The following is a 26,970-nucleotide window of genomic DNA, read 5'->3' as shown; positions in this document are numbered from 1 at the left end:
CCACATCTTAGGATGAGAGGAGAGAAGAGAGGACAAATCACAGGATGAGAGGTGATGAAAGACTTATCTTCATTGGCAGCTCATTGTACATCTGACAAGCTCACCATCCTGGGCTGTCCAGCAGGTCTTGGTGGGTCCCTGAATCCTCCATGGGCTCAGGTCAGGACTTTGTTGGGAGCAATTCTGCCAGACAATCAGGTCCCTACTGTGCTGGAAGGGCTTGCTTTCCACGTCCTGGCTGAGAGCTTGGATACCCAGGCTGCCATGCTCCAGGACTCCCTGAGCCTGTGATCTCATGGAAGCTCCTCTTCCCAGGTGCAAGGTGCGTGAACCACTATGCCTTTGTCCTCTGTCTCTACAGGAACAAGATCACTGAAGCATTTGATATGTATGTGGGCCTTGTGGACCTCAGAGTTGCAGGCAATCACACCCAATGGTTTGAGGTGAATAAGGTGATCATACACCCCACATACAAAGTGTACCATCCTGTTGGAGGCGACATCGCTCTGGTGCAGCTGAAAACTCGCATTGTGTTTTCCGACTCTGTGCTTCCCATCTGTATTGCACCCCCAGATGTGACTCTTTCGAACCTTTCTTGCTGGGCTACAGGATGGGGATCCATCTCCCAACAAGGTAAGAAAACAAAGTGCAGGGTCGATCCCATTATTGGAGCTTGTGGAAGGGATGATGGCTCTATGACATTACAGGAGAGAACATGTTCTGTCCATTAAGGGGTTGCAAGTATCTGAGGACTGGAATCCCTATCCATCAATCACTATCTGTTTCTCTGTCAATGTAGAATTTTGTTATACTCCTGGCTGGCTTTGTTGTTTACAGAGAAGTAGTTACATCTACTTTGAGTGTGGAATTAATATTTAGTATACCGAGAACACAAATTTCCAAGCATAGTTTTTCTTAAGATTTTAAATTCAATTTAGAGATAATCTTTTTTTAACTTATGAAAAAACATTTTAGTTATTCTAGTTATCCATAAAAGCCTTGCACTTTCTTTCTAGGTTTAAATCTGCATAATTTAGAATTTTTATGGTTATTTAAAAGAGTTTTTTTTCTTTTTAAAAAAAATTTTTTTTTATTTTTACAAGAGATAAATAGACTGACACCAAGCATTGTACATGGATGACCACAACAAAAGCAACAATTATTGCAATTACCAAACATGAAACACACTCATACTATGTCATAATAAAGATTATTTTTAATTGCATTTGCTAATCAGACAGAGCTGTTGATTTCTGCACATTGATCTTGTTTCCAGCCACCATATAGTACTCATTTATAATATTTTGTCAGTTGATTAATTGTTCTAGATTTTTTAATATCATATTTTCTTCAAATAAAGATTGTTTCATCACTTCCTTTCCTATATTTTATCTTTTATTTATTTTTCTTATTGAAATGGTTAGAATCTCTAGTAGAAATGTTGCTAGGTCTCCTTTTCTTGTTTTTTATTTTAATGGAAATGCTTCTAATGGTTTACTATTAAGTCTGTGGCTTGGTTTGGAGATTTCAGATTGATATCTTATACCAGTTTAAGAAAGTTTCATATCTGGTTTACTTAAGTAAAAAAACATTATTGCAGTTAAGTGGATATAAATTCAGATTAGAATGTTAAAACTTTAAATGTTAAATGTAGTCCCCATGGTAACCACAAAAGGAAATTAAGAAGGAATTTAAACATTTCACTACAAAAAATCAACTAAATGCAAAGAAGACAGGAATACAAGAAAATGAGGGGGAAAAAGCTATAGGGCATGTAGAAAATAAGTAGCAAAATGACAGAAGCAAGTTCCTCCTTATCAGTAATTACTTTAAATGTAAATGGGTTAAACTCACAAATCAAAAGACAGAGACCAGAGTTAGGGAGATATAGCCAAGATGGCGGAATAGGAAGACCCTGAGCTCACCTCTTCTCACTCGAGCACCAAAATTACAACTACTGATACAACAACTATTGATGAGAAAGACTGGAATCCACCAGAAAAGATTTTCTACAACTAAAGATATAAAGAAGGAACCACAAAGAGATGGATAGGAGGGGCAAAGTCATAGTATAGTCAAGACCTATACCCTTCGGTGGGTGACCCATAAACAGGAGAATAATTACAAATATGGAGCTTCTTCCTGAGGAGTAAAGGGTCTGAGCCCCACATTGGGCTCCCCAGTCCTGGGATCATGCACCAGGAATATTTGGTTTTGGAGACCAACGGGGCTTACTTTTGGGAGACCCAGAAAGCTGTGAGAAATAAAGACTCTTAAAAGGCACATGCAAAATCTTACATGCTCCAGGACCCAGACCAGAAGGAGTGATTTGAAAGTGGCCTGGGTCAGACCCACCTACTGATCTTGGAGTGTCTCCCAGAGAGACAGGAGGCAACTGGAGTTCACCCTGGGGACACAGACACTGGTGGCACCATTTTGGGGAGCTCTTTCTACCACATGGACACTTGTGTTGACAAGCGCTATTTTGGAATCCTCCATCTAGCTTATTAGCCTCAGAACTCAGCCCTGCCCTTGCCCACTAGCCTATAGTCACCAGTACTGGGACTCCTCAACTCTAGCAACTAGCTGGGCTGGATACAGGCCCATCTACCAATAGACAGGTTGCCTTAAGACTTCCTGAGACAACAGCCACCACTGGACATGGCCTTGTCCACCAGATGGCTCAGGACCTGGCCCCACATGTCACTGTGCAGGCAATAGACCCAGGGCACACAAGGCCCTGCAGCCAGAGACACCAGGACACAGCTCCATCCACCAGTGGGGAGGCACAAGCCCCAGAAACCCCTGGGGTTTGACCCTACCCATCAGTGAGCTGGCTTCGGCCTCAGGACCAGCCTCACCCACCAGTGGGTGGACAACAGGCCCAGGACAACTGCAGACACACAGTCTGCTATGGCAGGATCCAGCTCACCTACCATCAAGCTGGCACCAGCCCTGAGACAAGCTGGGCCTGAGCACTTCCCACCAGCAGAGCAATACATATGATTTGGGACCCCTAGGATCTGCAACAAGAAACCCCAGGAACCGGCTCTGCCCACCAGTGGGCAGACACCAGGTCCAGGATCTCCTGGACCCTGGCCCCACGCACCACCAGGCATATACCAGCCCCAGAAACACCACAGCCTTTCACCCTATCTTGTAGGAAGCAGCCAACTCACCAGCAGGCCAACACCAGCTCTGAGATATCTTGGACTCCTCAGCCAACCACCCTGGGATCCAGCCCCACTCACCAGTAGGCCAACGCTAGATCCAAGAATCCTGACCCCACAACCACCCACATCAGAACCTTGACTCTGTCCCCACAAGTGAGCCAGCACTAGCACCAGGACCCCACAGTGTTACTCAGACAGCCACCTCATGACCTGGCACCAACAACCAATTGGCAGCCTCCACACAAAGCAGGGCCTGGCAACCAATCTGACTGGGGGTCAGCCATGCCTACCAGACAATCCTCAGCACTCAGCTTGCCACAGCAGGAGGACCCACACAACCCACATAGGGGGCATCATTAGAGCATATAGCTCTGGTGACCAGAGGGGATTACACTGCTGGGATGCATAAAATGTCTCCTACAAAAGGCTATTTATCCAAGGTTGGAAAATGTAACCAACATACCAGATACATAGATATTAACACAGCAAATTAGTCAAAATGAGGTGATAGGGGAACATGTTCCAAATAAAGGAACAAGATGAAACCCCAGAAGAAGAACTAAGTGAAGTGGAGATAGGCAATCTACCTGATAGAGTTCAAGGTAATGATCATAAAGATGATCAAAGAACTCAGGAGAAGAATGGATGAACAGAGCGAGCAGTTAGATGTTTTAACAAAGAATTTGAAAATATAAAGAAGAACCAAATAGAGATGAAGAATACAATGACTGAAATGAAAAATACACTAGAAGGAATCAACAATAGACTAGATTATACAGAGGAACGGATCATCAAGCTGGAAGACAGAGTAGTGGAAATCAATGAAGCTGAACAGAACAGAAAAAAGAAAAAATAGAGAGAAATGAGGACGGTTTAAGAGACCTCTGGGACAACATCAAGCATACTAACAATTGCATGATAGGAGTCCCAGAATGAGAAGAGAGAGAGAAAGAGGCAGAGAACATATGTGAAGACATAATAGCTGAAAACTTTCCTAACTGGGGAAAGGAAACAGACATCAGGTCCAGGAAGCACAGAGTCCCAAACAGGATCAACCACACCAAGACACTTTGTAATTAAAATGACAAAAATTAAAGATAAAGAGAAAATATTAAAAGAAGCAAGGGAAAAGCAACAAGTTACATACAGGGAACTCCCATAAGGCTATCAGCTGACTTTTCAGCAGAAACTCTGCAGGCTAGAAGGGAATGGCATGGTATATTTAAAGAGTGAAAGGGAAAAACATACAACCAAGAATAATCTACCTGGCAAGGCTTTCATTCAGATTTGATGGAGAGATCCAAAGTTTTACAGACAAGAAAACTTAAAAGAGTTCAGCACCACCAAACCAGCTTTACAAGAAATGTTAAAGGGACTTCTCTAAGTGAAAAACAGCCACAACTAGAACATGAAAATTATGAAAGGAAGAAACTCATCAGTAAAGGCAAATATACAGTAAAGATAGTAAATCAACCACATACAAAGCTAGTAAGAAGGTTAAAAGATGAAAGTAACAAAACCATCTATATCCACAATAAGTAGTTAAGGAATACACAAAACAAAAAGAAGTAAAATATGATGTCAAAAACAGTAATCTTGAAGAAAGGGGAGTAAAAATGCAGTGTTGTTAAAATGCATTTGAAAATAAAAGATCAGCAATGTAAAATAATCATGTGGGGCTTCCCTGGTGGCGCAGTGGTTGAGAATCTGCCTGCCAATGCAGGGGACATGGGTTCGAGCCCTGGTCTGGGAAGATCCCACATGCTGCGGAGCAACTGGGCCCGTGAGCCACAACTACTGAGCCTGCGCGTCTGGAGCTCGTGCTCCGCAACAAGAGAGGCCGCGACAGTGAGAGGCCCGCGCACTGCAATGAAGAGTGGCCCCCACTCGCCGCAACTGCAGAAAGCCCTCGCACAGAAACAAAGACCCAACACAGCCAAAAATAAATATAAATAAATTAAAAAAAAATAATCATGTGTATATATAGAAGCATTATATAATGTTAACCACAAAGAAAATCTATAATAGATACATATATTTATACATTATTTATCTTGGAATATTTTGATTTCACCTTCATGTCTGAAGGATAGTTCTATTGGATACAGAATTCTTCCTTGAAGGGTTTTTTCTTTCAACACTTTGAGTCTGTTGTTCTACTGCCTCTGGCTTTCTGGTGAGAAGTCAGCTATTAACCATACTGTTTATCACAATGTAATTCGTTGCTTTTCTCTTATTGATCTCAGGATTTTCTTTTGTCTTTGGCTTTCAGGAGTTTAATCATATTGTGTCTAGATGTGTATCTCTTTGTGTTTATCTTTCCTGAGGTTCAGTGAGATTCTCAGCTATGAAGATTCTTTTTCATCAAATTCAGGATGTTTTGGGCCACATTTTCTTCCATTTTTTTTTTTTTTGCACTTCTCTCTCTCCCTCTCCCCCTCCCTTTCTCTCTCTTTCCTCTCCTCTTCTCACCTCTCTCCTTTCCCCTCTTTCTGGCAGTCTTGTTACATGTGTGTTGATGTGCTTCATGGTATCCACAGGTCTCTAAGGTCTGTTCACTTTTCTTCATTTTTTTTTGCTCTATTCTTTTTTTTAAATGAGTTAATTTATTTTTGGCTGCGTTGGGTCTTCATTGCTGCTCTTGGGCTTTCTCTAGTTGTGGTGAGCGGGGGCTACTCTTCATTGCAGAGCACGGGCTTCTCATTGCAGTAGCTTGTCTATGTTGTGGAGCACAGCTCTGGGCACGTGGGCTTCAGTAGTCATGGCTCGTGGGCTCTAGAGCGCAGGCTCAGTAGTTGTGCCACATGGGCTTAGTTGCTCCACAGCATGTGGGATCTTCACGGACCAGGGCTCAAACCCATTTCCCCTGCATTTGCAGGCAAATTCTTAACCACTGCGCCACCAGGGAAGTCTATGCTCTATTTTTTAAATTAGATAACTTCTACTAATCTAGCTTCAATTTCACTGATTATTTTTTCTGCTATCTCATATATTCTGTTGATCCAACCTACTGAATTATTAATATTGGTTACTGAACTTTTCAACTTTAGAATTTCCATTTTATTCTTTTTTTAATAGTTTTTGTATTTCTGCTAAGATTCCCTATGTGTTGACTCATTATCATGATATTTTCATTTAACTTTTTAAATGTAGTTTAAAAAAATTCTTTAAACATACTTATAACAACTGTTTTGAAATATTTATCAACTAAAATCAACACCTGGGACCACACAGAGCTTCTTCATATTGACGTGTTTTTTCCTGAATATGGGTCATACTTTCCTATTTTTTGCATAGAATTTTTATTGTTGAAAATTGGGCATACATGAAACATTGTAAGAACTTTGGATTCTGATTTTCCCTGAAGGTTTTGATTTCTTTTGCTTTGTTTTGAGTAATTTGCCTGGACTTAGTTTGCAGAATCTCTCTTGTAGTTTGTAGTTGCTGAGGTCTGTGCTCATTCTTTTATTCTTGATTCTTATACTTATTATTTTTATTCTGGCTTCCTAAGTGTCACCACTGTGTCTTAATATCTCATTGATTAGCCAATGATTTGGGCATCTCAAACTTCTAAGGCTTCCACCTTTGACGGTGGGTTTTGTGTGGAGGCTGGTGAACACATTTAGAGTCTGTGTGACTCTTGAGTCTGCCTCAGCTTTTACTTTTCACTGAGCCCACTTGTGCCTCCATGTTTATACATATAGTTACACAGTCATCCCAGGGATCAGTGGAGATTTATCTAACCTTTCTATTGCTCTCTTATTTCCAGAGTCCCCATAAATTTCCTTCAGAGACACTGTTCACCCCACCCAGAATGACAGTCTCAGACCAACACTGCTTTAGGTCTTCCTTACTCATTTCCTACAAATCTAGATACTTTAAATGACAGTACAAAGTGTTGGGTTTTTTTAGCTGTCCCCTCCAAATCAAGTTCTCTCCCTCTGGCAGAAAAACTGCTTTCCCAGCCAGCCCTACCAAGGTAAAACTACCACAGTGACAGAGCAGAGATAGAGGGGTGTCAAGGGTGGTGAAGCCCCAGACAACTAGGTCAGACTTTTGCCATGGTTACCCAAAGTTCCACCAGTTGTTCATGAATAAGCACCTCTCAAGTTTCCTTTGCTTTTGTTTGACCTATGGAGCCCTGAAATTTTTTAAAATAATTTTGTTCAGTTTTATACTTGTTTATTGGAGAAAGGGTTTGCTGACATCTTCACTCCATCCTAGCCAGAAATCCCATGTGTAGACTTATTTCTAAATTATTATTTTGTACTGTCTGTTTGCTGCTTTCTTTTAAATATTTTCCCTGTCATTCTCCCTTTCCAATAGACTGATTTCCTTTTTTTAAATTAATTAATTAATTTTATTTTTGGCTGTGTTGGGTCTTTGTTGCTGCATGTAGGCTTTCTCTAGTTGCTGAGAGTGGGGGCTACTCTTCGTTGTGGTGCACGGGCTTCTCATTGCAGTGGCTTCTCTTGTTGTGGAGCATGGGCTCTAGGCATGTGGACTTCAGTAGCTGTGGCACACGGGCTCAGTAGTTGTGGCTTGCAGGCTCTAAAATGGAGGTTCAGTAGTTGTGGCACATGGGCTTAGTTGCCACGTGGCATGTGGGATCTTCCCAGACCAGGGCTCGAACCTGCATCCCCTTCACTGGCAGGTGGATTCTTAACCACTGCGCCACCAGGGAAGTCCCTGATTTTCTATATTACTTTTTTACTCTCTACTGTTCTGCAAGTTAAATTTCCAATTTTTAATCTTCTTGTAGCTCTTCTTAAATGTTTAGCATGCATACCTGAACATACATGAGTTATGAACATATATACTCATGTATGTTCAGGTATACATGTTATCCAAAGGAAAAAATACCCTGTTTCATATATTTATAAATATAAACATATATATGTTTTATTATTTCATATGTTACTTCCATTTTGTATGTTACTGTTTTCCAGTATTTTCATTCCATATTTTTTATACAATCAAGATTATTCTCTTTTACTGTTGTTTTATACAGGACATGCTTATCTGGCTTTATGCACATGTTAATCTAATTTCTTTATTCCTAGCATTATACTTCTTTCAATTAGGTTTACTTTCCTTATTTCCAAAGAATATGTTACAACTCTTAAACAAAAAAGGATTAAAGGTGAAATCACATATTAAATTAGAAAATATTTTGAGATGAATGAAAACAAAAACACATTACCAAAACTTATAGAATGCAGTGAAATCAATGCTCAGAGGGAAATTTATAGCTATACAAGAAGTCAGACCTCAAATAAATAGCTTCATTTTATGACTTAAGGAACTATAAAAAGAACAAGCTAAACCCAAAGCTAGCAAGAGGAAGGAAATAATGAAGATTAGAGCAGAAAAAAATGAAATAGAAAATAGAAAAAATTAGAGTGAATGAAATAAAAGTTACTTATTTGAATAGATCAACAAAATTAACAAAACTTTAGCTGGACTGACCACACACACAAAAAAAGAAAGATAAAGTACAAATAGCTAAAATCAGAAATAAAACAGGAAACATCACGACTGACCTTACAGAAATAAAAAGGATTATAAGATAATACTACAATGAATTCTATGTCAACAAATTAGATAACTTACATGAAATGGGAAAATTACTATAAACACTCAAATTATCAAAACTGAATCAAGAAAAAATAAAAATTCTGGATAGATTTATAACAAGTAAAAAGATTGAATCAGTATTCAAAAACCTCTCAACAAAGAAAAGTCCAGGACCAGATGACTTCACTGGTGAATATTACCAAACATTTTAAGAAAAATTAACACCAATTATTTTCAGATTCTCCAAAAAATAGGAGAGGAGCTCATTCTATGGGGCTAACATTACGCAGACACCAAAGCCAGACAAAGATGCCACAAGAAAAGAAAATCACAGACCACTATCCCTCATGAATATATATGCAAAAATCATCAACCAAATACCAGCAAACTGAATCCAACAGTATATTAGAAAGATTATACACTACAACAAAGTAAGATTTATTCCTGGAATACAAAGGAGGTTCAACACACAATAATTGGTCAATGTAATATACCACATTAAAAAGTGGAAAAAAACCGTATGATAATCTCAAATGATGGATAAAAAGTATTTGACAGGATCCAACAGCCTTTCATAATTTAAAGAAACACTCATAAAACTAGGGATAGGAAGGTACTTCTTCAAGATGATTTAAGGCATTTATGAAAAACTCACAGCTAACATTATACTCAGTGAAGAAAGACTGAGAACTTACCCCTCATATCAGGAACAAGACGGGATGCTCATTTTCACCACTGGTGTTCTGTATTGTACCAGACTCTAGACAGATACATTAGGCAATAAAAAGAAATGAAAGGCATCCAAATAGGAAATGAAGAAGTAAAACTAGCTCTCTTCACAGATGACAGACAATAAACAAATTCAACAAATTTGCAGGGCACAAGATCAACACACACAAAAATCAGTTTCTATACACATTAATGAACAATTGAAAAAGAAAATTAAGGAAACAATTCCATATCATCCAAAAGGAAAATTACCTATAAATAAATTTATCCAAGGAAGTGAAAGACTGGTATACTGAAAGCTACAAAACATTGCTGAAAGAAATTTTACAAGACCTAAATAAATGTAAAGACAAGTCACGTTCCTGAATTGGAAAACTTAATATTGTTAAGATGTCAGCACTCCCCAAAGTGATCTACATATTCAGTGCAGTCTCTATCAAAATTCCAACATTTTGCAGAAATGGAAAAACTGATCCTCAAAATCCTATGGAATTGGAAGGGAACCTGAATAGCCAAAACAGTCTTGAAAAAGATCAAAGTTGAAAGACTCACACTTCCTGATTTCAAAATTTTCTACAAAGCTACAATAATCAAAACAATGTGGTACTGGCATAAGAATAGATATATAGATCAGTGGAATAGTACTGAAAGCCCAGAAATAAATGCATACATCTATAGCCAATTGACTTTTGACAAGGGTGCCACTCCATTAAATGCGGAAAGAATAGTTTGTTCAACAAATGATGATGGGACAACTGAATATCCACATTCAGAAGAATGAAGTTGGACCCCCATCTCACACCATACACAAAATTTTAAATGGGTCAACAACCTAAATTTAAGAGTTAATATAAAACTCTTAGAAGAAAACATAGGAGTAAATCTTCATGACCTTGGATTTGGCAATGGATTCTTAGATATGCTTTGTCTTAGACTTCATGTTTAAGAAATCATGTAGCATGTATTCTTTTTTCTCTTTCCTTAATCCTACTGTTTGTGAGATTCATCCACATTGTTGTTCATATCAGTAGTCGTCTTGTTTTTCTGTCATTCAATCTTCCATTGTATGAACTTGGCAAAATTTCTTTTATCCATATTCCTTTAGATAGACATCTGAGTTGTCCCCAGTTTTTAGGTCATATGAAAAAGTCTACAACAAATATTATTGTATAAGTCCTTTTGTGAACATACGTACTTGCTTATCTTGGGGATATACTTGGTAATAGAATGTGTTGGCTATAGGGTGGGGTAAATTTAACTTTATTAGAAACTGCCAAACAGCTTTATAAACTGGTTGTGACTTTTTATATTCCCATCACCAATGTATGAGAGTGCTAGTTGCTCCACATCATTGCCAGCACTTGATAGTATCAGTCTTTTTCACTTTAGCTATGCTGATGATTGTGTCGTGATAGCTTCTTGAGGTTTTATGATTTGTAGAAGTTTTAATATATTCTAGACACATGTACTTTGATAGGTATGTAAATATTCTCTGCTAGACTATGGCTTGTTCTTTTTTCTTTTATATGTAGGGTCTTCTGTATCCTGCTTATGAAGACTTGCTTATTGTAAGCTCATGAAGATAATTTCTCCATTTATCCTAGAAGCATTATGAGTTTAATTTTTACCTTTAGTTATAAGATCCATCTAAAATTAATTTTTTGCATGTGATGTGAGGAAGAAAAACAAGGTTCACTTTTTTCTATATTGATATTCACTTGCTCTAGCACCATTTGTAAAGAATATCGCCTTTTTCCACTGACCTGTATTGGCACCTTTGTCAAACATCTTGTGACCTTATGTGTGTGGGTCTACTTCCAGGCTTACTATTCTGCCACGTGGATCTCTCCAGTACAACAGTGCTGTGTTTACCATAACTTTATGATGAGTCTGGTCTTACACATCCTCCACAGTTGTTTCTCTTCTTCAAGATTATCATGGGCATTCTGGGTCCTTTGCATTTCCATATGAATTTTAAAATTAGTTCCCCAATTTCTACAATAAACCTGCTAAGATTTTGAATGACTCATTGTTTTCCATGGTTCTTGGCACTGTTCTCTGAGATATCCTGCTCCTTGGCTACTTCTCAAAAGGGCCTTGAAAAATACCACATTGAGCAAATTTCCCAGCCTCTCCTGGGGCCCAGAGCCTTTTCGACATTTCGAACATCACACTACCTTTTAGCCCAGACTGGCAACCCTTTTTCATGTACAGGTCTTGAGCTGTGTGGTCCTGCTGGTTATGGCTGAGCTTGCCTGTGTATCTGATGGTTGTCTCTCTATGGGCTGGCCTGTGACAGACTGAGCTGGAGTGCTAGACTCTGATTCATGCATCTTTCACTGTCCAGCAGGCTGGCCAGAAAATGTCCACAGGCAGTGGTGGAGAAACACAACACCTTTTTTTAAACATCTTTTTGGAGTGTAATTGCTTTATAATGTCGTGTTAGTTTCTGCTGTATAACAAAGTGAATCAGCTATATGTACACATATAACTCCATATCCCCTCCCTCTTGCATCTCCCTCCCACCCTCCTTACCTCACCCCTCTAGGTGGTCACAAAGCACCGAGCTGATCTCCCTGTGCTATGCAGCTGCTTCCCACTAGCTATCTATTTTACATTTGGTAGTGTATATATGTCAATGCTACTCTCTCACTTCGCCCCAGCTTCCCCTTCCCCTTCCCTGTGTCCTCAAGTCCATTCTCTACGTCTGCGTCTTTATTCCTGTCCTGCCCCTAGGTTCTTCAGAACCTTTTTTTTTTTTTAGATTCCATATATATATGTTAGCATATGGTATTTGTTTTTCTCGTTCTGACTCACTTCACTCTGTATGACAGACTCTAGGTCCATCCACCTCACTACAAATAACTCAATTTCGTTTCTTTTTATGGCTGAGTAATATTCCATTGTATATATGTGCCACATCTTCTTTATCCATTCATCTGTCAATGGACACTTAGGTTGCTTCCATGTCCTGGCTATTGTAAATAGTGCTGCAATGAACATTGTGGTACATGACTCTTTTTGAATTATGAGAGAAACACAACACTTTTTGAAGCCTTTGCTTGCAACACGTCTGCTCAAATCCCATTGACAAAGCATGTCATGTGGTACAATTCAGACCTAAGGACTGAGAAAATACATTATACCTCTCAATGGGAGTGACTGCAAAGACATATGGCAAAGGGCATATATGTAGGAAAGTATGGAGAATTGGATTCATTAATGAAATTCATTTCCCCTCAATTTATAGTTTACTACTTAACAGATAAACACTTAACATAGTATAACTCCATTTCCCCCTTCAATTCCTTATGCTATTGTTCTATATTTTACTTCTGCACACTATATTGACTTTATTGTTGCTTTAAACCTTCAGTAATCCTCCAGCATACTTTTCAATAGTCTCATTTTTAACCTCATTCAGGAAATGATTGACCCAACGCTCAAATTCAGTTTACTCTGAAACCAGGACCACTCATCTCCTAGCAATATTTCTCGTCCCCCAGGTTTATCTTACAAATGTCTGCACCCCAACCTCTGCAGGAGGATGGGGGGATGCACACCCACGATCTCTGTAGGCCCAGATCATATGCATTCTCCATGGTACTCTCATCCTAGGAGACCTTTCCCAAATTCATCCCAGTCCTCTCTCCCTTATCAGACATCCAGTGTCATTTCATATGTCTGGTATCTGTCTATCTTGCTTTCTTTGGCCATCAGGGGCAGAGAATGGGAGTCATCCTAATTCTTGGTTCAAAACACATTATTCATTGGTTCATACGTGATCCTCTTTATGTTTGTTTATAATAATATAATGCATACCTATGTAAACATCTCTCAAATAGGGAAATTAGAACACTGTAACTTGTATCTGCTTTATGATCCTGACCCTCTTGGGTCTTCTCATTTGAGGAAACTTCTTAGCACAAATCTTTCTTCCTTTTTTTTTTTTACTGTGTTAAAATACACAAAATATAAAATTTACCACCTTAACTATTTTTAAGTGTTCAGTGGTGTTAAATACATTCACATTGGTGTGCAACCATCACCACCATCCATCCCCAGGATTCTTTTCATCTTGTAAATCTGAAACTCTATACCCATTAAACTATGTATGTATATATATATATATATATATATATATATATATATATATATATATATATATATATATATATATATATATATATTCTTTTTCAGATTTTTTTCCATTACGGGTTATTATAAGATATTGAATATAGTTCCCTGTGCTATACAGTAGGTCCTTGTTTATCTATTTTATATATAGTAGTATATATATCTCAGTTGGTCTCCCCCTACCCCCACTATCCCCTTTGGTAATCATAAGTTTGTTTTCCATGTCTGTGAGTCTGTTTCTGTTTTATAAATAAGTTCATTTGTATCTTTTTTTCAGATTCCACATATAAGTGATATCATATGATATTTGTCTTTGTCTGACTTACTTCACTTAATATGATAATCTCTAGGTCCATCCATGTTGCTGCAAATGGCATTATTTCATTCTTTTTATGGCTGAGTAATATTCCACTGTGTATATATACCACATCTTCTTTATCTATTCATGTGTCAATGGACATTTAGTTTGCTTCCATGTCTTGGCTATTGTAAATAGTGCTGCTATGAACATTGGGGTGCATGTATCTTTTCGAATTACTCTGGGTATATGCCCAGGAGTGGGATTGCAGGATCATATGGTAACTCTATTTTTAGTTTTTTAAGGAACCTCCGTACTGTTCTCCATAGTGGCTGAAGCCACCAACAGTATAGGAGTGTTCCTTTTTCTCCACACCTTTTTAGCATTTATTATTTGTAGTCTTTTTAATAATGGCCATTCTGACTGGTGTGAGGTGATACACCAGTAGTTTTGATTTGCATTTCTCTAATGATTAGCGATGTTGAGCATCTTTTCATGTGCCTGTTGGCCATCTGTATGTCTTCTTTGGAGAAATGTCTATTTAGGCCTGCAAAATTTCCTTCCTTTTGAAGGCTGAATAATATTCCATAATGTGCATACACCACATTTTGGTAATCCATTCATCAGTCAGTGGACACTTGGGCTGCTTCCATGTTTTAGCTATTGTGAATAATGGTGGTATGAAGATGGATGTAGGAATAGCTATTTTAGCCCCTGCTTTCAATTCTTTAGGTATATACCCAGAAATGGAAATACTGGGTCAAATGGTAATTCTATTTTTAATTTTTTGAGCAACCTCCATTCTGTTTTTCATAGTAGCTATACCGTTTTATATTCTCACCAAGAGTGCACAAGTGTTCCAATTTCTCCACATCCTTGCCAACCCTTGTTGTTTTCTGTGTTTTGATGGTAGCCATCCTTATGGGTGTGGACTGGTATCTCATTGCAGTTTTGATGTGCATGTTGAGCGTTTTTTCATGTGTTTATTGGCCATTCATATGTCTTCTTCAGAGAAATGTCTATTTGAGTTCTTTGCCCATTTTGGAATCGGGTTGTTTGGGTGTTTTTGTTGTTGAGTTTTAGGAGTTTTCTATATATTTTGGATGCTAGTACCTTATAAGATATATGATTTGCAAATATTTATTCCTAGACCATAGGTTGCCTTAAAAAGGCAACTGTGGATAGTGTCTTTTCATGTACAAAATTTTTAAATCTTCATGAAGTCCAGTTTGTCTGTTTTTTCTTCTGTTGCCTGTGCCTTTGGTGTCATATCCAAGAAATCACTGCCAAATCCAATGTCATGAAATTTTCATCCTATCAATATTTTTAAATCTATTGAGATTTAATTTGTGGCCTAAAATATGGTCTCTCCTGGAAAATGTCCCACGTGTACTTGAGGAAAATGTTTATGCTGTTGTTGGGTGGAATGTTTTGTATATGTCTATTATATCTAGTTGGTTTATTGTGTTAAGTTCTCTGTTTCCTTGTTTATCTTATGTCTGATTGTCCTATCCATTATTGTGAGAGAGGTATAGAAGTCTGCAAATATTATTGTAGAACTTTCTATTTCTCCCTTGAATTCTGTCAGTTTTTGCTTCATATATTTTGATGTAAATATTTATAATTGTTATATCTTCTTGCTGTTTTGAGTCTTTTATTAATATGTAATGTCCTTTTTTGTCTCTTATAAACTTTTTTGATTTAAAAATCTATTTTTTTTCTGATATTAGAATAACCACTCCTGCTCTTTTTTGGTTACTATTTGCATGAACTATCTTTTTCCATTTTTTCACTTTCAACTTGTTTGTGCCTTTGGATCTCAAATGACTCTTGTAGTCATCATATAGTTAGGTCATGTGTTTTTAATACATTCTGAAAATCTCTGTCTTTTGATTGGAGCGTTTAAGTCTATTTAGATTTAAAGTAATTATTGATAAGGAGGGACTTACTTCTGTCATGGTGGTACTAGGTTTCTATATGCCCCATAGCTTTTTTGTCTCTAATTTCCTGCATGACTATTTTTTTGTATTTAGTTGATTTTTTGTAGTAAAATGTTTAAATTTCTTTTCTTTCCTTTTGTGTATACTTTATAGCTATTTTCTTTGTGATTATCTTGGGGATTACCTTTAACATTCTAATTTGAATTTACAATAGCTTAACTTCAATAACATACAAAAACTCTGCTCCTTTAGAGTTCCACCCACAGCCAATTTGGTTGTTGATGTCACAAAATTACATCATATACATTTTGTGGCCCCAAACATAAACTAACAATTCTTTTAAATGCATTGGTCTTTTAAATCATGTAGAAAACAAAAAGTGCAGTTACAAAACATTGTTACAATAATACTGCCTCTTATCACTAACAATGTATTTATTTTTATTGAGATCTTCATTTTTTCATATGCCTATAAGTTACTGTCTAGTGTCCTTTCTTTTTACCTGCAATACTCCCCTGAGCATTTCTTGCATGGCAAGTCTAGTGGTCACAAACCCACTCTACATTTGTTTGTCTAGGAATTTCTAAGAATAGCTTGGTTCTTCCCCGCTTTGGAGAGACAGTTTTGCCAGATTAAAATTCTTGGTTTGACAGTTTTTCTCTTTTATCACTTTAACTATATCTGTCCATTGTCTTCTGGTCTCCAAAGTTTCTGATGAGAAATACACTGATAATCTTATTGAGGATCCCTTGTATGTGATGATTCTCTTCTCTTTTACTGCTTTCAGAATTCGCTCTTTGGCTTTGGCTTTTGAAAGTTTGATTATAATGTGTTTCAGTGCGGATCCTTTTGAATTCATCTTTCCTGGAGTTTGTTGAGCCCCTTGGATTTTTATATTTATGTCTTTCATTAAATTTGCAAAATTTTCAGCTATTATTTCTTAAAATACTCTCTCTGCCCCTTTATCTCTCTCTTCTCCTGGGACACCCATAATGTGTATGTTGGCTTCTTGATGGTGTCCCACAAGTCCCTTAGGCTCTGTTTGATTTTCTTCAATCTTTTTTCTTTCTGTTCCTCAACCTCAATAATTTCCATTGTCCTATCTTCAAGTTCACCGATTCTTCCTTCTGCCTGCTCAGAGCTGCCTTTGAATACATCTAGTGAAGTTTTCATTTCAGTCATTGGACTTTTCAGCTTCAGAGTTCCTTTTTGTTTTGTTTTTAGATTTTCTGTCTTGGTTGATAGTTCCACTTTGCTCACACATTATTTTCTTGACTTTCTCCACATCTTTTAGTTCTTTGAGCGTCTTTAAGACCATGTTTTAAAGTTTATCTAATATATCTGCCTTTATGTCTTTCTCAGGGACAGATTCTGTTAATTATATTTTTCCTTTGATTGAGCCATTTCCTGTTTCTCTGTATGTCTTGTGGTTTTTTGTCGAATACTGGACATTTTAATCTAACAATGTGGTAGCTATGGAAATCAGATCCTCCCCCTTACCCAGGGTTTGCTGGGTTTTGAAAAATTTGTGTGTGTTAGTGATTGTTGTAGGCTGTCTCTGTGCAGAGGACCAGTTTGAGGTTGAGATCTTATGTTTTTTCTCAACCTTTACCTGGGCATGCATGGTTACTTTCTAATTTTCCCCATATATTCAGTTGCTTTTGAATGTCCTAGTCTTTAATGTCTGGATCCCAAAGAAGAAAAGTGAAAAATGAAGGGAGAAAAGGGCCATGGCCCCATAAATTCCCTAGAAGTCACTTCAGCTGGAGCAGGAGGTGCTTGTGACAATTGGGAGAGGTGCAACAACAATGGCTGCCTCCCTCTTTGTGTGTACCTCTGTGATCAGAGCAGCAATCAAAGCACAGATCCCCAATATACAGAGGACAGGGTCTTCTTTGCTCACCCTGGATCTCACATGCTGTGTGCAAGCTCTCCAGGAATATGTGTACAGCCGCCTGTCCCAGGGGTGGGGGTGTGTAGCTGTTACTGTGCTAAGAGCTGAAATTGACTAAAGGTGACTGCAATTTACCCTCCAAGCCTTCAACAGATTCTAGAGTTCCAAAATACTTACATCAGACCAATTCTGCCAGTGCAGTTGTCCTGGTGGGAGACAGATTCCTAGTGTTTCCTGCTTGGCTATCTCCCAGGATCCTCTCCACAAATCTCTCACAGACAATCATGGTATATATATGGATTCCAGGGAATAGAATCCACTACCCCTCAGGAACTAAGGCCACAGATTGGGAAGCTTGGACCTAAATAAAAGAGTGGCAGGTTCCATTCTCTTCTAACTGGAAGCTGCCTTTATATATCTTTTCATCCTGTATGAGACCCTGGGCCTGACTTACCCTTCATTCAAGATACAACCACAGTGTTATGGCCTTCCCTCAGCAGAACTCAGTGAGAGAACCATCTAGAATGCAAGAACATGCCCTAGGATGCACAAATCAAAAGTGGTCCAAGTAACCCTAGGGCCACCTAATGCAGTTTTGCAGTTTCTCAATCAAGGCCAAGAAACCAAAAATAACTAGAAAGTAGCCCCATCTTTATTTAGGTCGCTTAGATAACATTACATGGGTTCTGACTTCAATACAATACATATTTCTTCTTTATTTCCCTCTTCTCCTATTCCACACCAGCAAACCTCTGAAAATTACCAGCAACAACAAAAGAACTCTCTGACACTCAGCTCACAAGACCACACCGTTTCCCACTCACTCAACTCTTCATTGAATGTTCTTCAGTGAGCTTCTCTGGTCTTTTTTTTTAGCTTTTGGAATTGTTTCTTTTTCTGTATAAACATTCATGAAACTCTCAAATCAATACATTTAACATTTTCACCATCTCAAAAAGTTCTCTTACTGCTTTGCAGCCAAACTCTTTCTTCTAAGGTAAGTATTGTTCTCATTTCTGTCCCCATTAATGTTTTATGTTTTTGGACTTTATATAAATGGAACTACAGTACTCTTTTGCTCAATATAGTCGGTAAGATTTATTCATGTTTTGCATGTATCATTAGTTCCTTTTTGTTTATTGTTGAGGAATATTTAATCACATAAATACCAAAATTCATTTGTCTATTCTTCTGTTGACTGACATTTGGGTTGCTTCAGTTTGGGGCTATTGTGAATAAAACTCTTATGAACATTCTCTTACAACTCTCTCTACATATGTGCTTTCATTGCTCTTGGGGGCATACATGACAATGTGTTTACTTATTTATGCAGTTCTGAGAAACTACAAAGGATTTTCCGAAATGTATGTACAATTTTGCACTGTCAGCAATGAATAAGAGTTACAGATCTCTTTGTCTGAAGAAGTCTTTATTTTACCTTCAGTTTTGAAAGATAATTCTAGATATAGAATTCTGGGTAGACGGTTTTCTGGTTTTATTTTGCTTTGCAAGAGGCTGCTTCATTTTATTCTGGCTTGCATAGTTTTTGATGAGAAACTTGTAACTCTTATTCATGATCTTCTGTGTGAAATATTTCCCCACCTCCCTGTCTTCAGGATTTTCCTTGACTTTGTTTTGCAGCCATTTGACTATGATTCCTTCTTTCTTTCTTTTTCTTTCTTTCTTTCTTTCTTTCTTCCTTCCTTCCTTCCTTCCTTCCTTTCTTTCTTTCTTTCTTTCTTTCTTTCTTTCTTTCTTTCTTTCTTTCTTTCTTTCTTTCTTTCTTTCTTTCATTGAGCCATGCGGCCTGCAGGATCCTATTTCCCTGACCAAGGATTGAATCCATGCCCCCTGCAGTGGAAGGGCAGAGTCCGAACCACTGGACCACCAGGGAATTCCATTGACTATGATGTTTCTAGGTGTATGTGTTTGATTGTTTTATTCTGGCCTGGGGTTCTCTGAACTTCTTGAATCTCTGGTTATTATAGTCTTTAATTTTGGAAATTTCTTGGCCATTATATCTCCACATATTTCTTATCCCCTGTACTCTCTTCTTCTGGGAATAATTCCACATATGTTATACTGCTATTGTCCCACAGCTCTTAAGTGCTCTGTTTTGCTTTATTCCCCACTCTTTTCCTTTTGTGTTTCAGCATGGGTAATAGCTATTAACCTATCTTCACATTCATTGATTCTTTCCTCATTTGTGTCCAGTCTGCTGATACACCCATTGAAGTAATTTTTTAATCTCTGATAATGTGTATTTCTGGCATTTCCAATTGGTCCTTTTTTTTTTATAGTTTCCATATCTCTGCTTAAATTCTTTATTTTTTTCATGCTTGTTGTTTACTTCTTAATAATTTCTTCAACATATTAATCATAGTTATTTTAATGTTCCTTAAATATACTTTCAACATTTTGGTCATCTCTGGGCCTGACTGTGTTCAATGTTTTATCTCTTGACAGTCGGTCCAGTGTTTTATTCCCGCCTTCCCCATACCTTTGTGTCTGTGCATGTGTGTGTGTATATATGTGTATCTTTTAATTTTTGGTTGAATGTTAGACATTATAGAAGAATATTTAAGACTAAAGTCTCTGTACCCCAAAATAGGCATTCCTCTTCTTCTGCCAAAGCATTAGTAGGGTGGGGCAGGGCTGATTCAGGCTAGTGAGAACTTGAGCTGGGTTGTGGCTTCTGTTGTTGCTCTTACTGACTTCAGAGCACCAGAGGCCTCAGGTCCCTCCATGGTGGGCTGCTGCAATGTTGTGCTCTGTCTGAGACCTGGGGTGTTTCTCTGTTCCTGCTTCACCCTTCACTTCACATCTCTGTACACCCACAGCACATTTTGCCTGCCCTCCAGAAGAAAATTGCTGTTCTTGGTATTCATTACTAGGCTGCTATTGAGAAGGAGGAAACTTGATCCCCTGATCCAGCCTCAGCCTCAGGCAGAGTTGTGGGTCTTAGATTTGGAAATGGACCTCTGTGCACCAGTACTCTACCTTTGGGGCAGCTAACCTCTGCTTTGTATCTGTGATGGCTCTGAGAGGATCTAGACCCTGCCCTCATGGTAGCAGACCTCTCATGTTACTGATGTGGGCTCTTGGCACCTCAGATTTTCCATGGATGTTGGGCTTGTTTCTACTCTTCCTCCAGAATAGTCCACCTGTACCAGGTCCTGAGGGCAGGAGTATGTGGTGACCCCACACACACACAACAAGTAGAAGACTTCTGCTCCACATGTGAGTAGGGAAGGAAGCTGTGTTCTTACAGGTCCCCAGTGGTATGTGGTCATTTTCTGAACACCTGCACTGAGGTGCCCTCTCTGTGGATCCCTGCCGTACCCCGAGTATATTTCATGAGCTGCTAGTGGAGACCTAAGGGAAAGACCTACCAGTGAGTGCAATCCTCCTCTTGTCTGATTTCTCATCATTCTGAACTGGCACACTAGCCCACAATTGAAGAACTCATTGAAACTACAGCTAGCTGACTTCTCCCTTTCACTTCTGTGATATACCTCTTCCTTTGTGCTGTGCTAATAATTGTGCAGAGCTCATCATTCTGGCCCTCTGTCCACCTGGTTCCATTGGGCCTTGGCATCTGTGTAAGCATGACAGGGATATTTTACCCTGCATCTACACTGTTTTCACTCAATGTCTTGGTTGCTCCACAAGACTCTCCACTCTTGACTCTTGACTCTGGGAACTGTGAAGTCTAACCTGGCCACTCTGCCCTTCCTGTGGAATTGTACATTCTGCACACATGGCTCGGGGTCCAATGGCAGACTGGGGGCACTGAGGCCCCCTGTGTTCCCTCTAGGGTCCTTCTCTCTGGAGCACCCTCCTTCTGGCATCTGCCTTTGCGGATTCCAGCTGCCTGTGCTCCTCCTCATGCCACAGCCTGGAGTATGCCCCAGGCAGGATGATGGGGCCCTCGTAGACCTTGCCTCATCTGTTCTCTTTTCTCAGGGGCCACAGCCCTGCCCTGACTCAGGTCCAATGGGAAATAATTGCCTGCTGGGTAGACATGTTTACTGCTAGCTTATGGTAGAGGGAAGTTCACTCCCAGTCACCCCACTGTGGGCACAATGAAAGGCCTCAGGTAGATTTTTAGCTGACTTTTAGTAGTTAAAAGTATTTCCTAACTGCATTTTACTGTGTTGCTTCTCCTGCATCCCCAACCCTGAGTTTTTTGACTCCTTCTATTGCTCTGCATTCCTATTTGCAATCAGCTAATTCTTCCATGGCTCCTCTCCTGATATTAACTTGCCAACACAGCAGCAACCGCAAACACTGCTGATATTCTGCTTCCCATTTTCTTCCTTGAGGTACACATTCATTAGCTCTAAAACTGATTCCCCACCTACCGCAGACTATGCCATCCCCAAATATATGCCCCCACTTGATACCCAATTGGATGAGTCTTTAACCTGTGAGAACAGCTCCTTTCCAGGCAGAGCAGGCCCACTTGCACATTGGTCAGGAAAGTGCAAGTTTTCTGGGAGCAATTACTATATCCATTGGCATAGACAAGGACACATGGAGTGACAACCCACAAGAATTGGAGGCTACTTTCTTGCACACACTCTGTGTCATCTGCTCACTCTCACCCAGGGACTCAGCTGATGGAGCTGTTTGCACTTGAGCCACGGCAATGGGAATGTAATGGGCTGAACCAAGTCCTGGCTCTTACATCTCTCTTAGGAAGTGTCATGTGACACATATTTAAACTTTATTGACCAAAGCCTGAGTCCCCAGTGCAGAGAAAGGGGCCATGTGGAGGGTGGGAGCAAGAGAAGGCGCTCCAGTGTGAGCCCACTAGGCCTTGGGGCTTGGTGTGCCCTGCGGAACAGGTGTGAGAAGACCATTCACTGGGCCAGCACTCCTTTCTGACAGGAGACACTTCAGACAAGCTGCAGGAGGTGCAGCTGCCTCTGATCCCATTGCCCCTATGCCAGCTGCTCTATGGACACACGTCGTACATTCTGCCGGACATGCTGTGTGCCGGGGACCTCAGGGACATGAAGACTGCATGTGAGGTACGACCCACTGTGGGGGCGGGAGGCTAAGCCCAGGGATTTCAGATCTTCCATCTGCTTTAAGCCGGGGGCACCTCTGCCAGTTGGGTAGGTGGTTCCAGACCACCTGGCTCCTGTGGGGATCAGAAGTACATCTCCATGCAGCCATGGGTTGAGCGGGAGGCCACAAGGTAGCTTATGTGCAAATGGAACACAGGCCTCAGTCAGGCCCTGTGGACCCAGTGCTGGCCAGAGCAGCCCCGGGCTCCACGTCTGCCCAGGGGCCATGCCTGCTGACTGTCACTCCATAGCACCCGCCCTCTACTAGCAGGACAGTGCAGTGAGCACTGCTTGCCTGCAGCAGGGCCTCCCCACCGACAAGCTGGGGCTGCGTGAGTGGCAGGATCCTGGCCCCATCCCACAGTGTTGGCATTGGGCCACCCTCATGCAGGAGGCCCCAAACTCCCAGTTCACAAGAAACTCCTCTTTTTTCCAGGGTGACTCTGGGGGCCCACTTGTCTGTGAATTCAACCACACCTGGATGCAAATTGGAGTAGTGAGCTGGGGGCATGGTTGCACGTACCCTACGTATCCTGCAGTTTATGCCCGAGTCTCCTTCTTCTCAGAATGGATTCGTCATCACGTAGAAAACACACCCTTACCTCTTCAGCCACTCCCTACCCTCTCCTCCGCTCCGGGGGCTGCCATCAATGTCCTTGTGACCTCGCTGACTGTCCTGTCAATGTTGTAAGGACCACAGCCCTCATCCAGCTTCTTCATGGCTGCATGCCTCTGTTCCTACCCAGCTCCAGCCCAAGTCTTCACACATCTGAGCACGGTGAGGGCAATCAGCCAGGCCCACATGCGAGGTCCAAGAGGAGGCTGACCAGGGCCACACCCAGGAAGGCAGAGGCTGGTCTCATCACAGAAGGGCGGGGGTACATGGGAGAGCAGAGCACATTGGTTGAGTGCTCTGGGCACCTGAGATTTGGTAAGATATTAAATATTTACAAAGCAAGTGTCCCAGAAGTCCTATGTTCATCTTTCTACCCAGAGTGCAGGCTCCCTCATGCACACAGAGTATGTTCATCACCCTGCCTTGTCAGAATGACAGGCAGAAGGGTGAGAGGAGAAGGATAAACCAAACTGCAGCATCTCTAGAGAGGATAGCCATACAAACCCTGGTGTCTGGATATAGAATCCAGGGTGTGACCAAAGCCAGGGCAAAGGGAAGGTCGTCATCTTAAAAACTTAGACCTATCAATATAAAAGAGTTTTAAATATTCAAACATCTAATTTGGAAAATAGAAAACATGAGCTGAGAGTAGGCACACAAAGGAAACTAAAAAAGATAAAAGCAGAAATCAATAGCCAAACATCAGAAAACACTAAAACTAGCGTTTTAGAAATAGAGATTTTGAAAAAAAAAAAAATCAAGAAGTAGGAAAAGAAATCATGAATATAATCAAGATATAATGTGAGGGGACTTCCCTGGTGGTGTAGTGGTTAAGAATCTGCCTGCCAATGCAGGGGACACGGGTTCGATCCCTGGTCTGGGAAGATCCCACATGCCGCGGAGCAACTAAACCCGTGCACCACAACTACTGAGCCTGCACCCTAGAGCCTGTGAGCCACAACTACTGAGCCTGCACTCCACAACTACTGAAGCCCGCGCACCTAGAGCCCATGCTCCATGACAAGAGAAGCCACTGCAGTGAAAAGCCCGCGCACCTCAACGAAGACCCAACGCAGCCACACACACACAAAAAAGATATAATGTAAGACCCAAAATACACAAAACAAGAAATGACAATTAAGCACAGAAAATTTAAGAAGTCATAAGAGATATTGTACACCTCTATATAAATAAATTCAAAATGAAAAGTATCACTTTTTAGGAAATAACTAATTTACCAAAACTAACCTCAGTAGAGACAGAAGACTAGAGACCAGTTTCCATAGAAGAAATGGGGAAATTTAAGAAAAAATTCTCCATCCTAGTAAAAGTCCTTAGCTGAGATGGCCTCCTTGGGAATCATATCAGGCCTTCAACCACAGGATTGTCCCAATGCTGTCCATGTTGTTCCAGACACAGACAAGGGAAGAGAGTGTTGTGAAGACAAAAACTGATCACACAGAAAACAATTAAGACAATCCAACTTGTCAATTAAAAAAAAATCCTGATGAAAGATTAACAAACAATTCAACATTATTTTTTAAATAGTACATTATAATCATGTAGGATTTATTCCAGTAATGCAAAGATGATTAAGTAGTAGAAAACCCATAGATATAATTCACCATACTAATTGCTTTTCTAAGGAGAATAAAATTAATGAAAAGGTGTTTAATAAATTCAAAACCCATTTCCAACTTTTAAAAAAGGAATCAATGGATAATAAGATATATATACCTCAGCCTAAAAGTTAGCACTTTCCTTAGTAAGGAAACATTGAGTGCCTTTCTGCTGAAGTTGGGGTCACAGAAATGTTGCTCCTCTATCCCCTGCTCCTTAACACCGTATTGGAAGATTGGCCACCACAGCGGCACAAGAGAATCATCCAGGGAAATGGAAAAGAGCCTTTTAAACTACCTCCTATTATAAAAAAGAGAGCATATCTGGAACACCCAAGAGAAAACTATGAAACTACCACAAATAGTAAGAAAATTCGGTAAAGTCATTAGATAAAACATGGCAAAATCAGTCTATATTCCAGTTAGAAGTTACATAATGGAAGACAAGACTCCAATTATAATAACAACGAAAGAGATAAGATACCTATGACCTTAACAAGAAATGTGAAAATAGATATGAGGAAATCTTTAAAATACTCCTGGGGAAAAAGCAAAAACCAAAACAAAACATCACACATACAAAAGAAAAAGTAGATTTGGATGAATGATAAGACAGCCTATATTCTTGAACAGATCAACTCAAAATGTGCGTGTGTGTGTGTTTTCTGGAGCTAGATAAATTGATTTCAAAGTTTAAATCAAAACACAAACAAGTGAGAAAACCCAGGAATAAAACTAAATATGAAGGCTATGGTGGGGACTAACCCAGCAGAAATTAAAATATCCCATAAAGATGCTGCAATTATAACATGCCATAAAGACTTGACAATTTGTGTCTGTGCATACACACCAGTGGATAAAACACTCAGAACTGGGCCCAAGTACATGTTGGAAAATCAGTGTATGGGAAATGTGTCACTTTAAATCACTGAAGGTATTTAAGTTTTCAAAAGTGCAATTCGGCATGGCCATATAAAGTTGGTCCCAGAAACAGTATACATCCTGACCAAGTAGACTTTATTCCAGGAATTTTGGAATGATTGAACACTACAATTCTTTTAATAGTCAAAACATAACCACATTCATTCCATGCAACAGTCACAAGATATTTGTTGAACACCGCTGTGTGCCAAGCACCGTCAGGGCCTTGGAGTGACAAGAGGCACCTTGGCGTGAAGCTGAGATGAAGCTGCACTCGGGGCCAGAGCAATGCATTCCCATCATTGTGATCTGTGATGTTTGCAACACTTGAGTATTTTAACAGCAGTTGGTTAAGACAAACTTTAACTGCATTTGATGTCTTTGCCTGCCTCTCGTTCATTCTCATCCAGGGCCACTGGGGATCCAGCTAAGGGAGAGTCAGTGCGTGATACATCTTCCCACATTGCACTTATTTACATGGTATACATCCTTCTGTGAAGAGGTGAGTAATTGCTAGCCATTTGGGTGCAGCAATGCTGCCAGGCACACTCAGGCCCTGCACTGTGCGGCACAGAGGCACAAGCTCGTCTGCAAGCGAGAGTTTAGTTCTTACCACACAGCTCAGGATGGAAGCCCTCTGCTGTCAGGAATATAGCTGATAACGCAGCATGTGCAGTAGTAAACACACCAAACATCTCCTGTTTGAATGGAAGTTCAGGAAATACAACTTACTCAAATCCCTGTGTCAGTTGGCCAGAAAACTTAAAGTACACAGTGGTGAAGTGGCCATTGAAGCTGAGTGCTTCATGCATCCCAGATGACCTTCATGCCTTAGTTCCTCTTCCTGGTCTGCCTTGGCAAAGTTTTGCTGGTTCCTGGTGAAAAAAACAACACACTATGGCTGCAGATGCAGCCAAACTGCCTGGAAAAGTAAGTGCTCCAGTGACACAACTCCTACACACATATGTCAGTGCATCAGAGACCACCACTC

General features: G+C 39.9%; 1 protein-coding gene across 4 annotated transcripts in view; it reads left to right on the top strand.

The window, feature by feature from the left end:
* PRSS38 (serine protease 38) overlaps window positions 1–26,970 on the top strand; it is a 143,214-nt gene that overhangs the window by 85,375 nt on the left and 30,869 nt on the right. For 2 of the 4 annotated variants that reach the window (XM_082455127.1, XM_082455129.1), the window contains 2 exons: window positions 362–633; window positions 22,642–22,784. In XM_082455127.1, coding sequence (XP_082311253.1) covers window positions 362–633; window positions 22,642–22,784 — 415 coding nt within the window. Of the gene's footprint in view, window positions 1–361; window positions 634–22,641; window positions 22,785–23,259; window positions 26,814–26,970 lie in introns of those variants that run through there. The other 2 variants (XM_082455130.1, XM_082455128.1) reach the window with 2 other exon arrangements.

This window comes from Balaenoptera physalus (assembly GCF_965194825.1).
Source record: "Balaenoptera physalus genome assembly, chromosome: 3".
Classification (NCBI taxonomy): domain Eukaryota; kingdom Metazoa; phylum Chordata; class Mammalia; order Artiodactyla; family Balaenopteridae; genus Balaenoptera; species Balaenoptera physalus.
The sequence above is the reverse complement of the archived record's forward strand: the minus strand, read 5'-3'. Positions and strand labels throughout refer to the sequence as shown.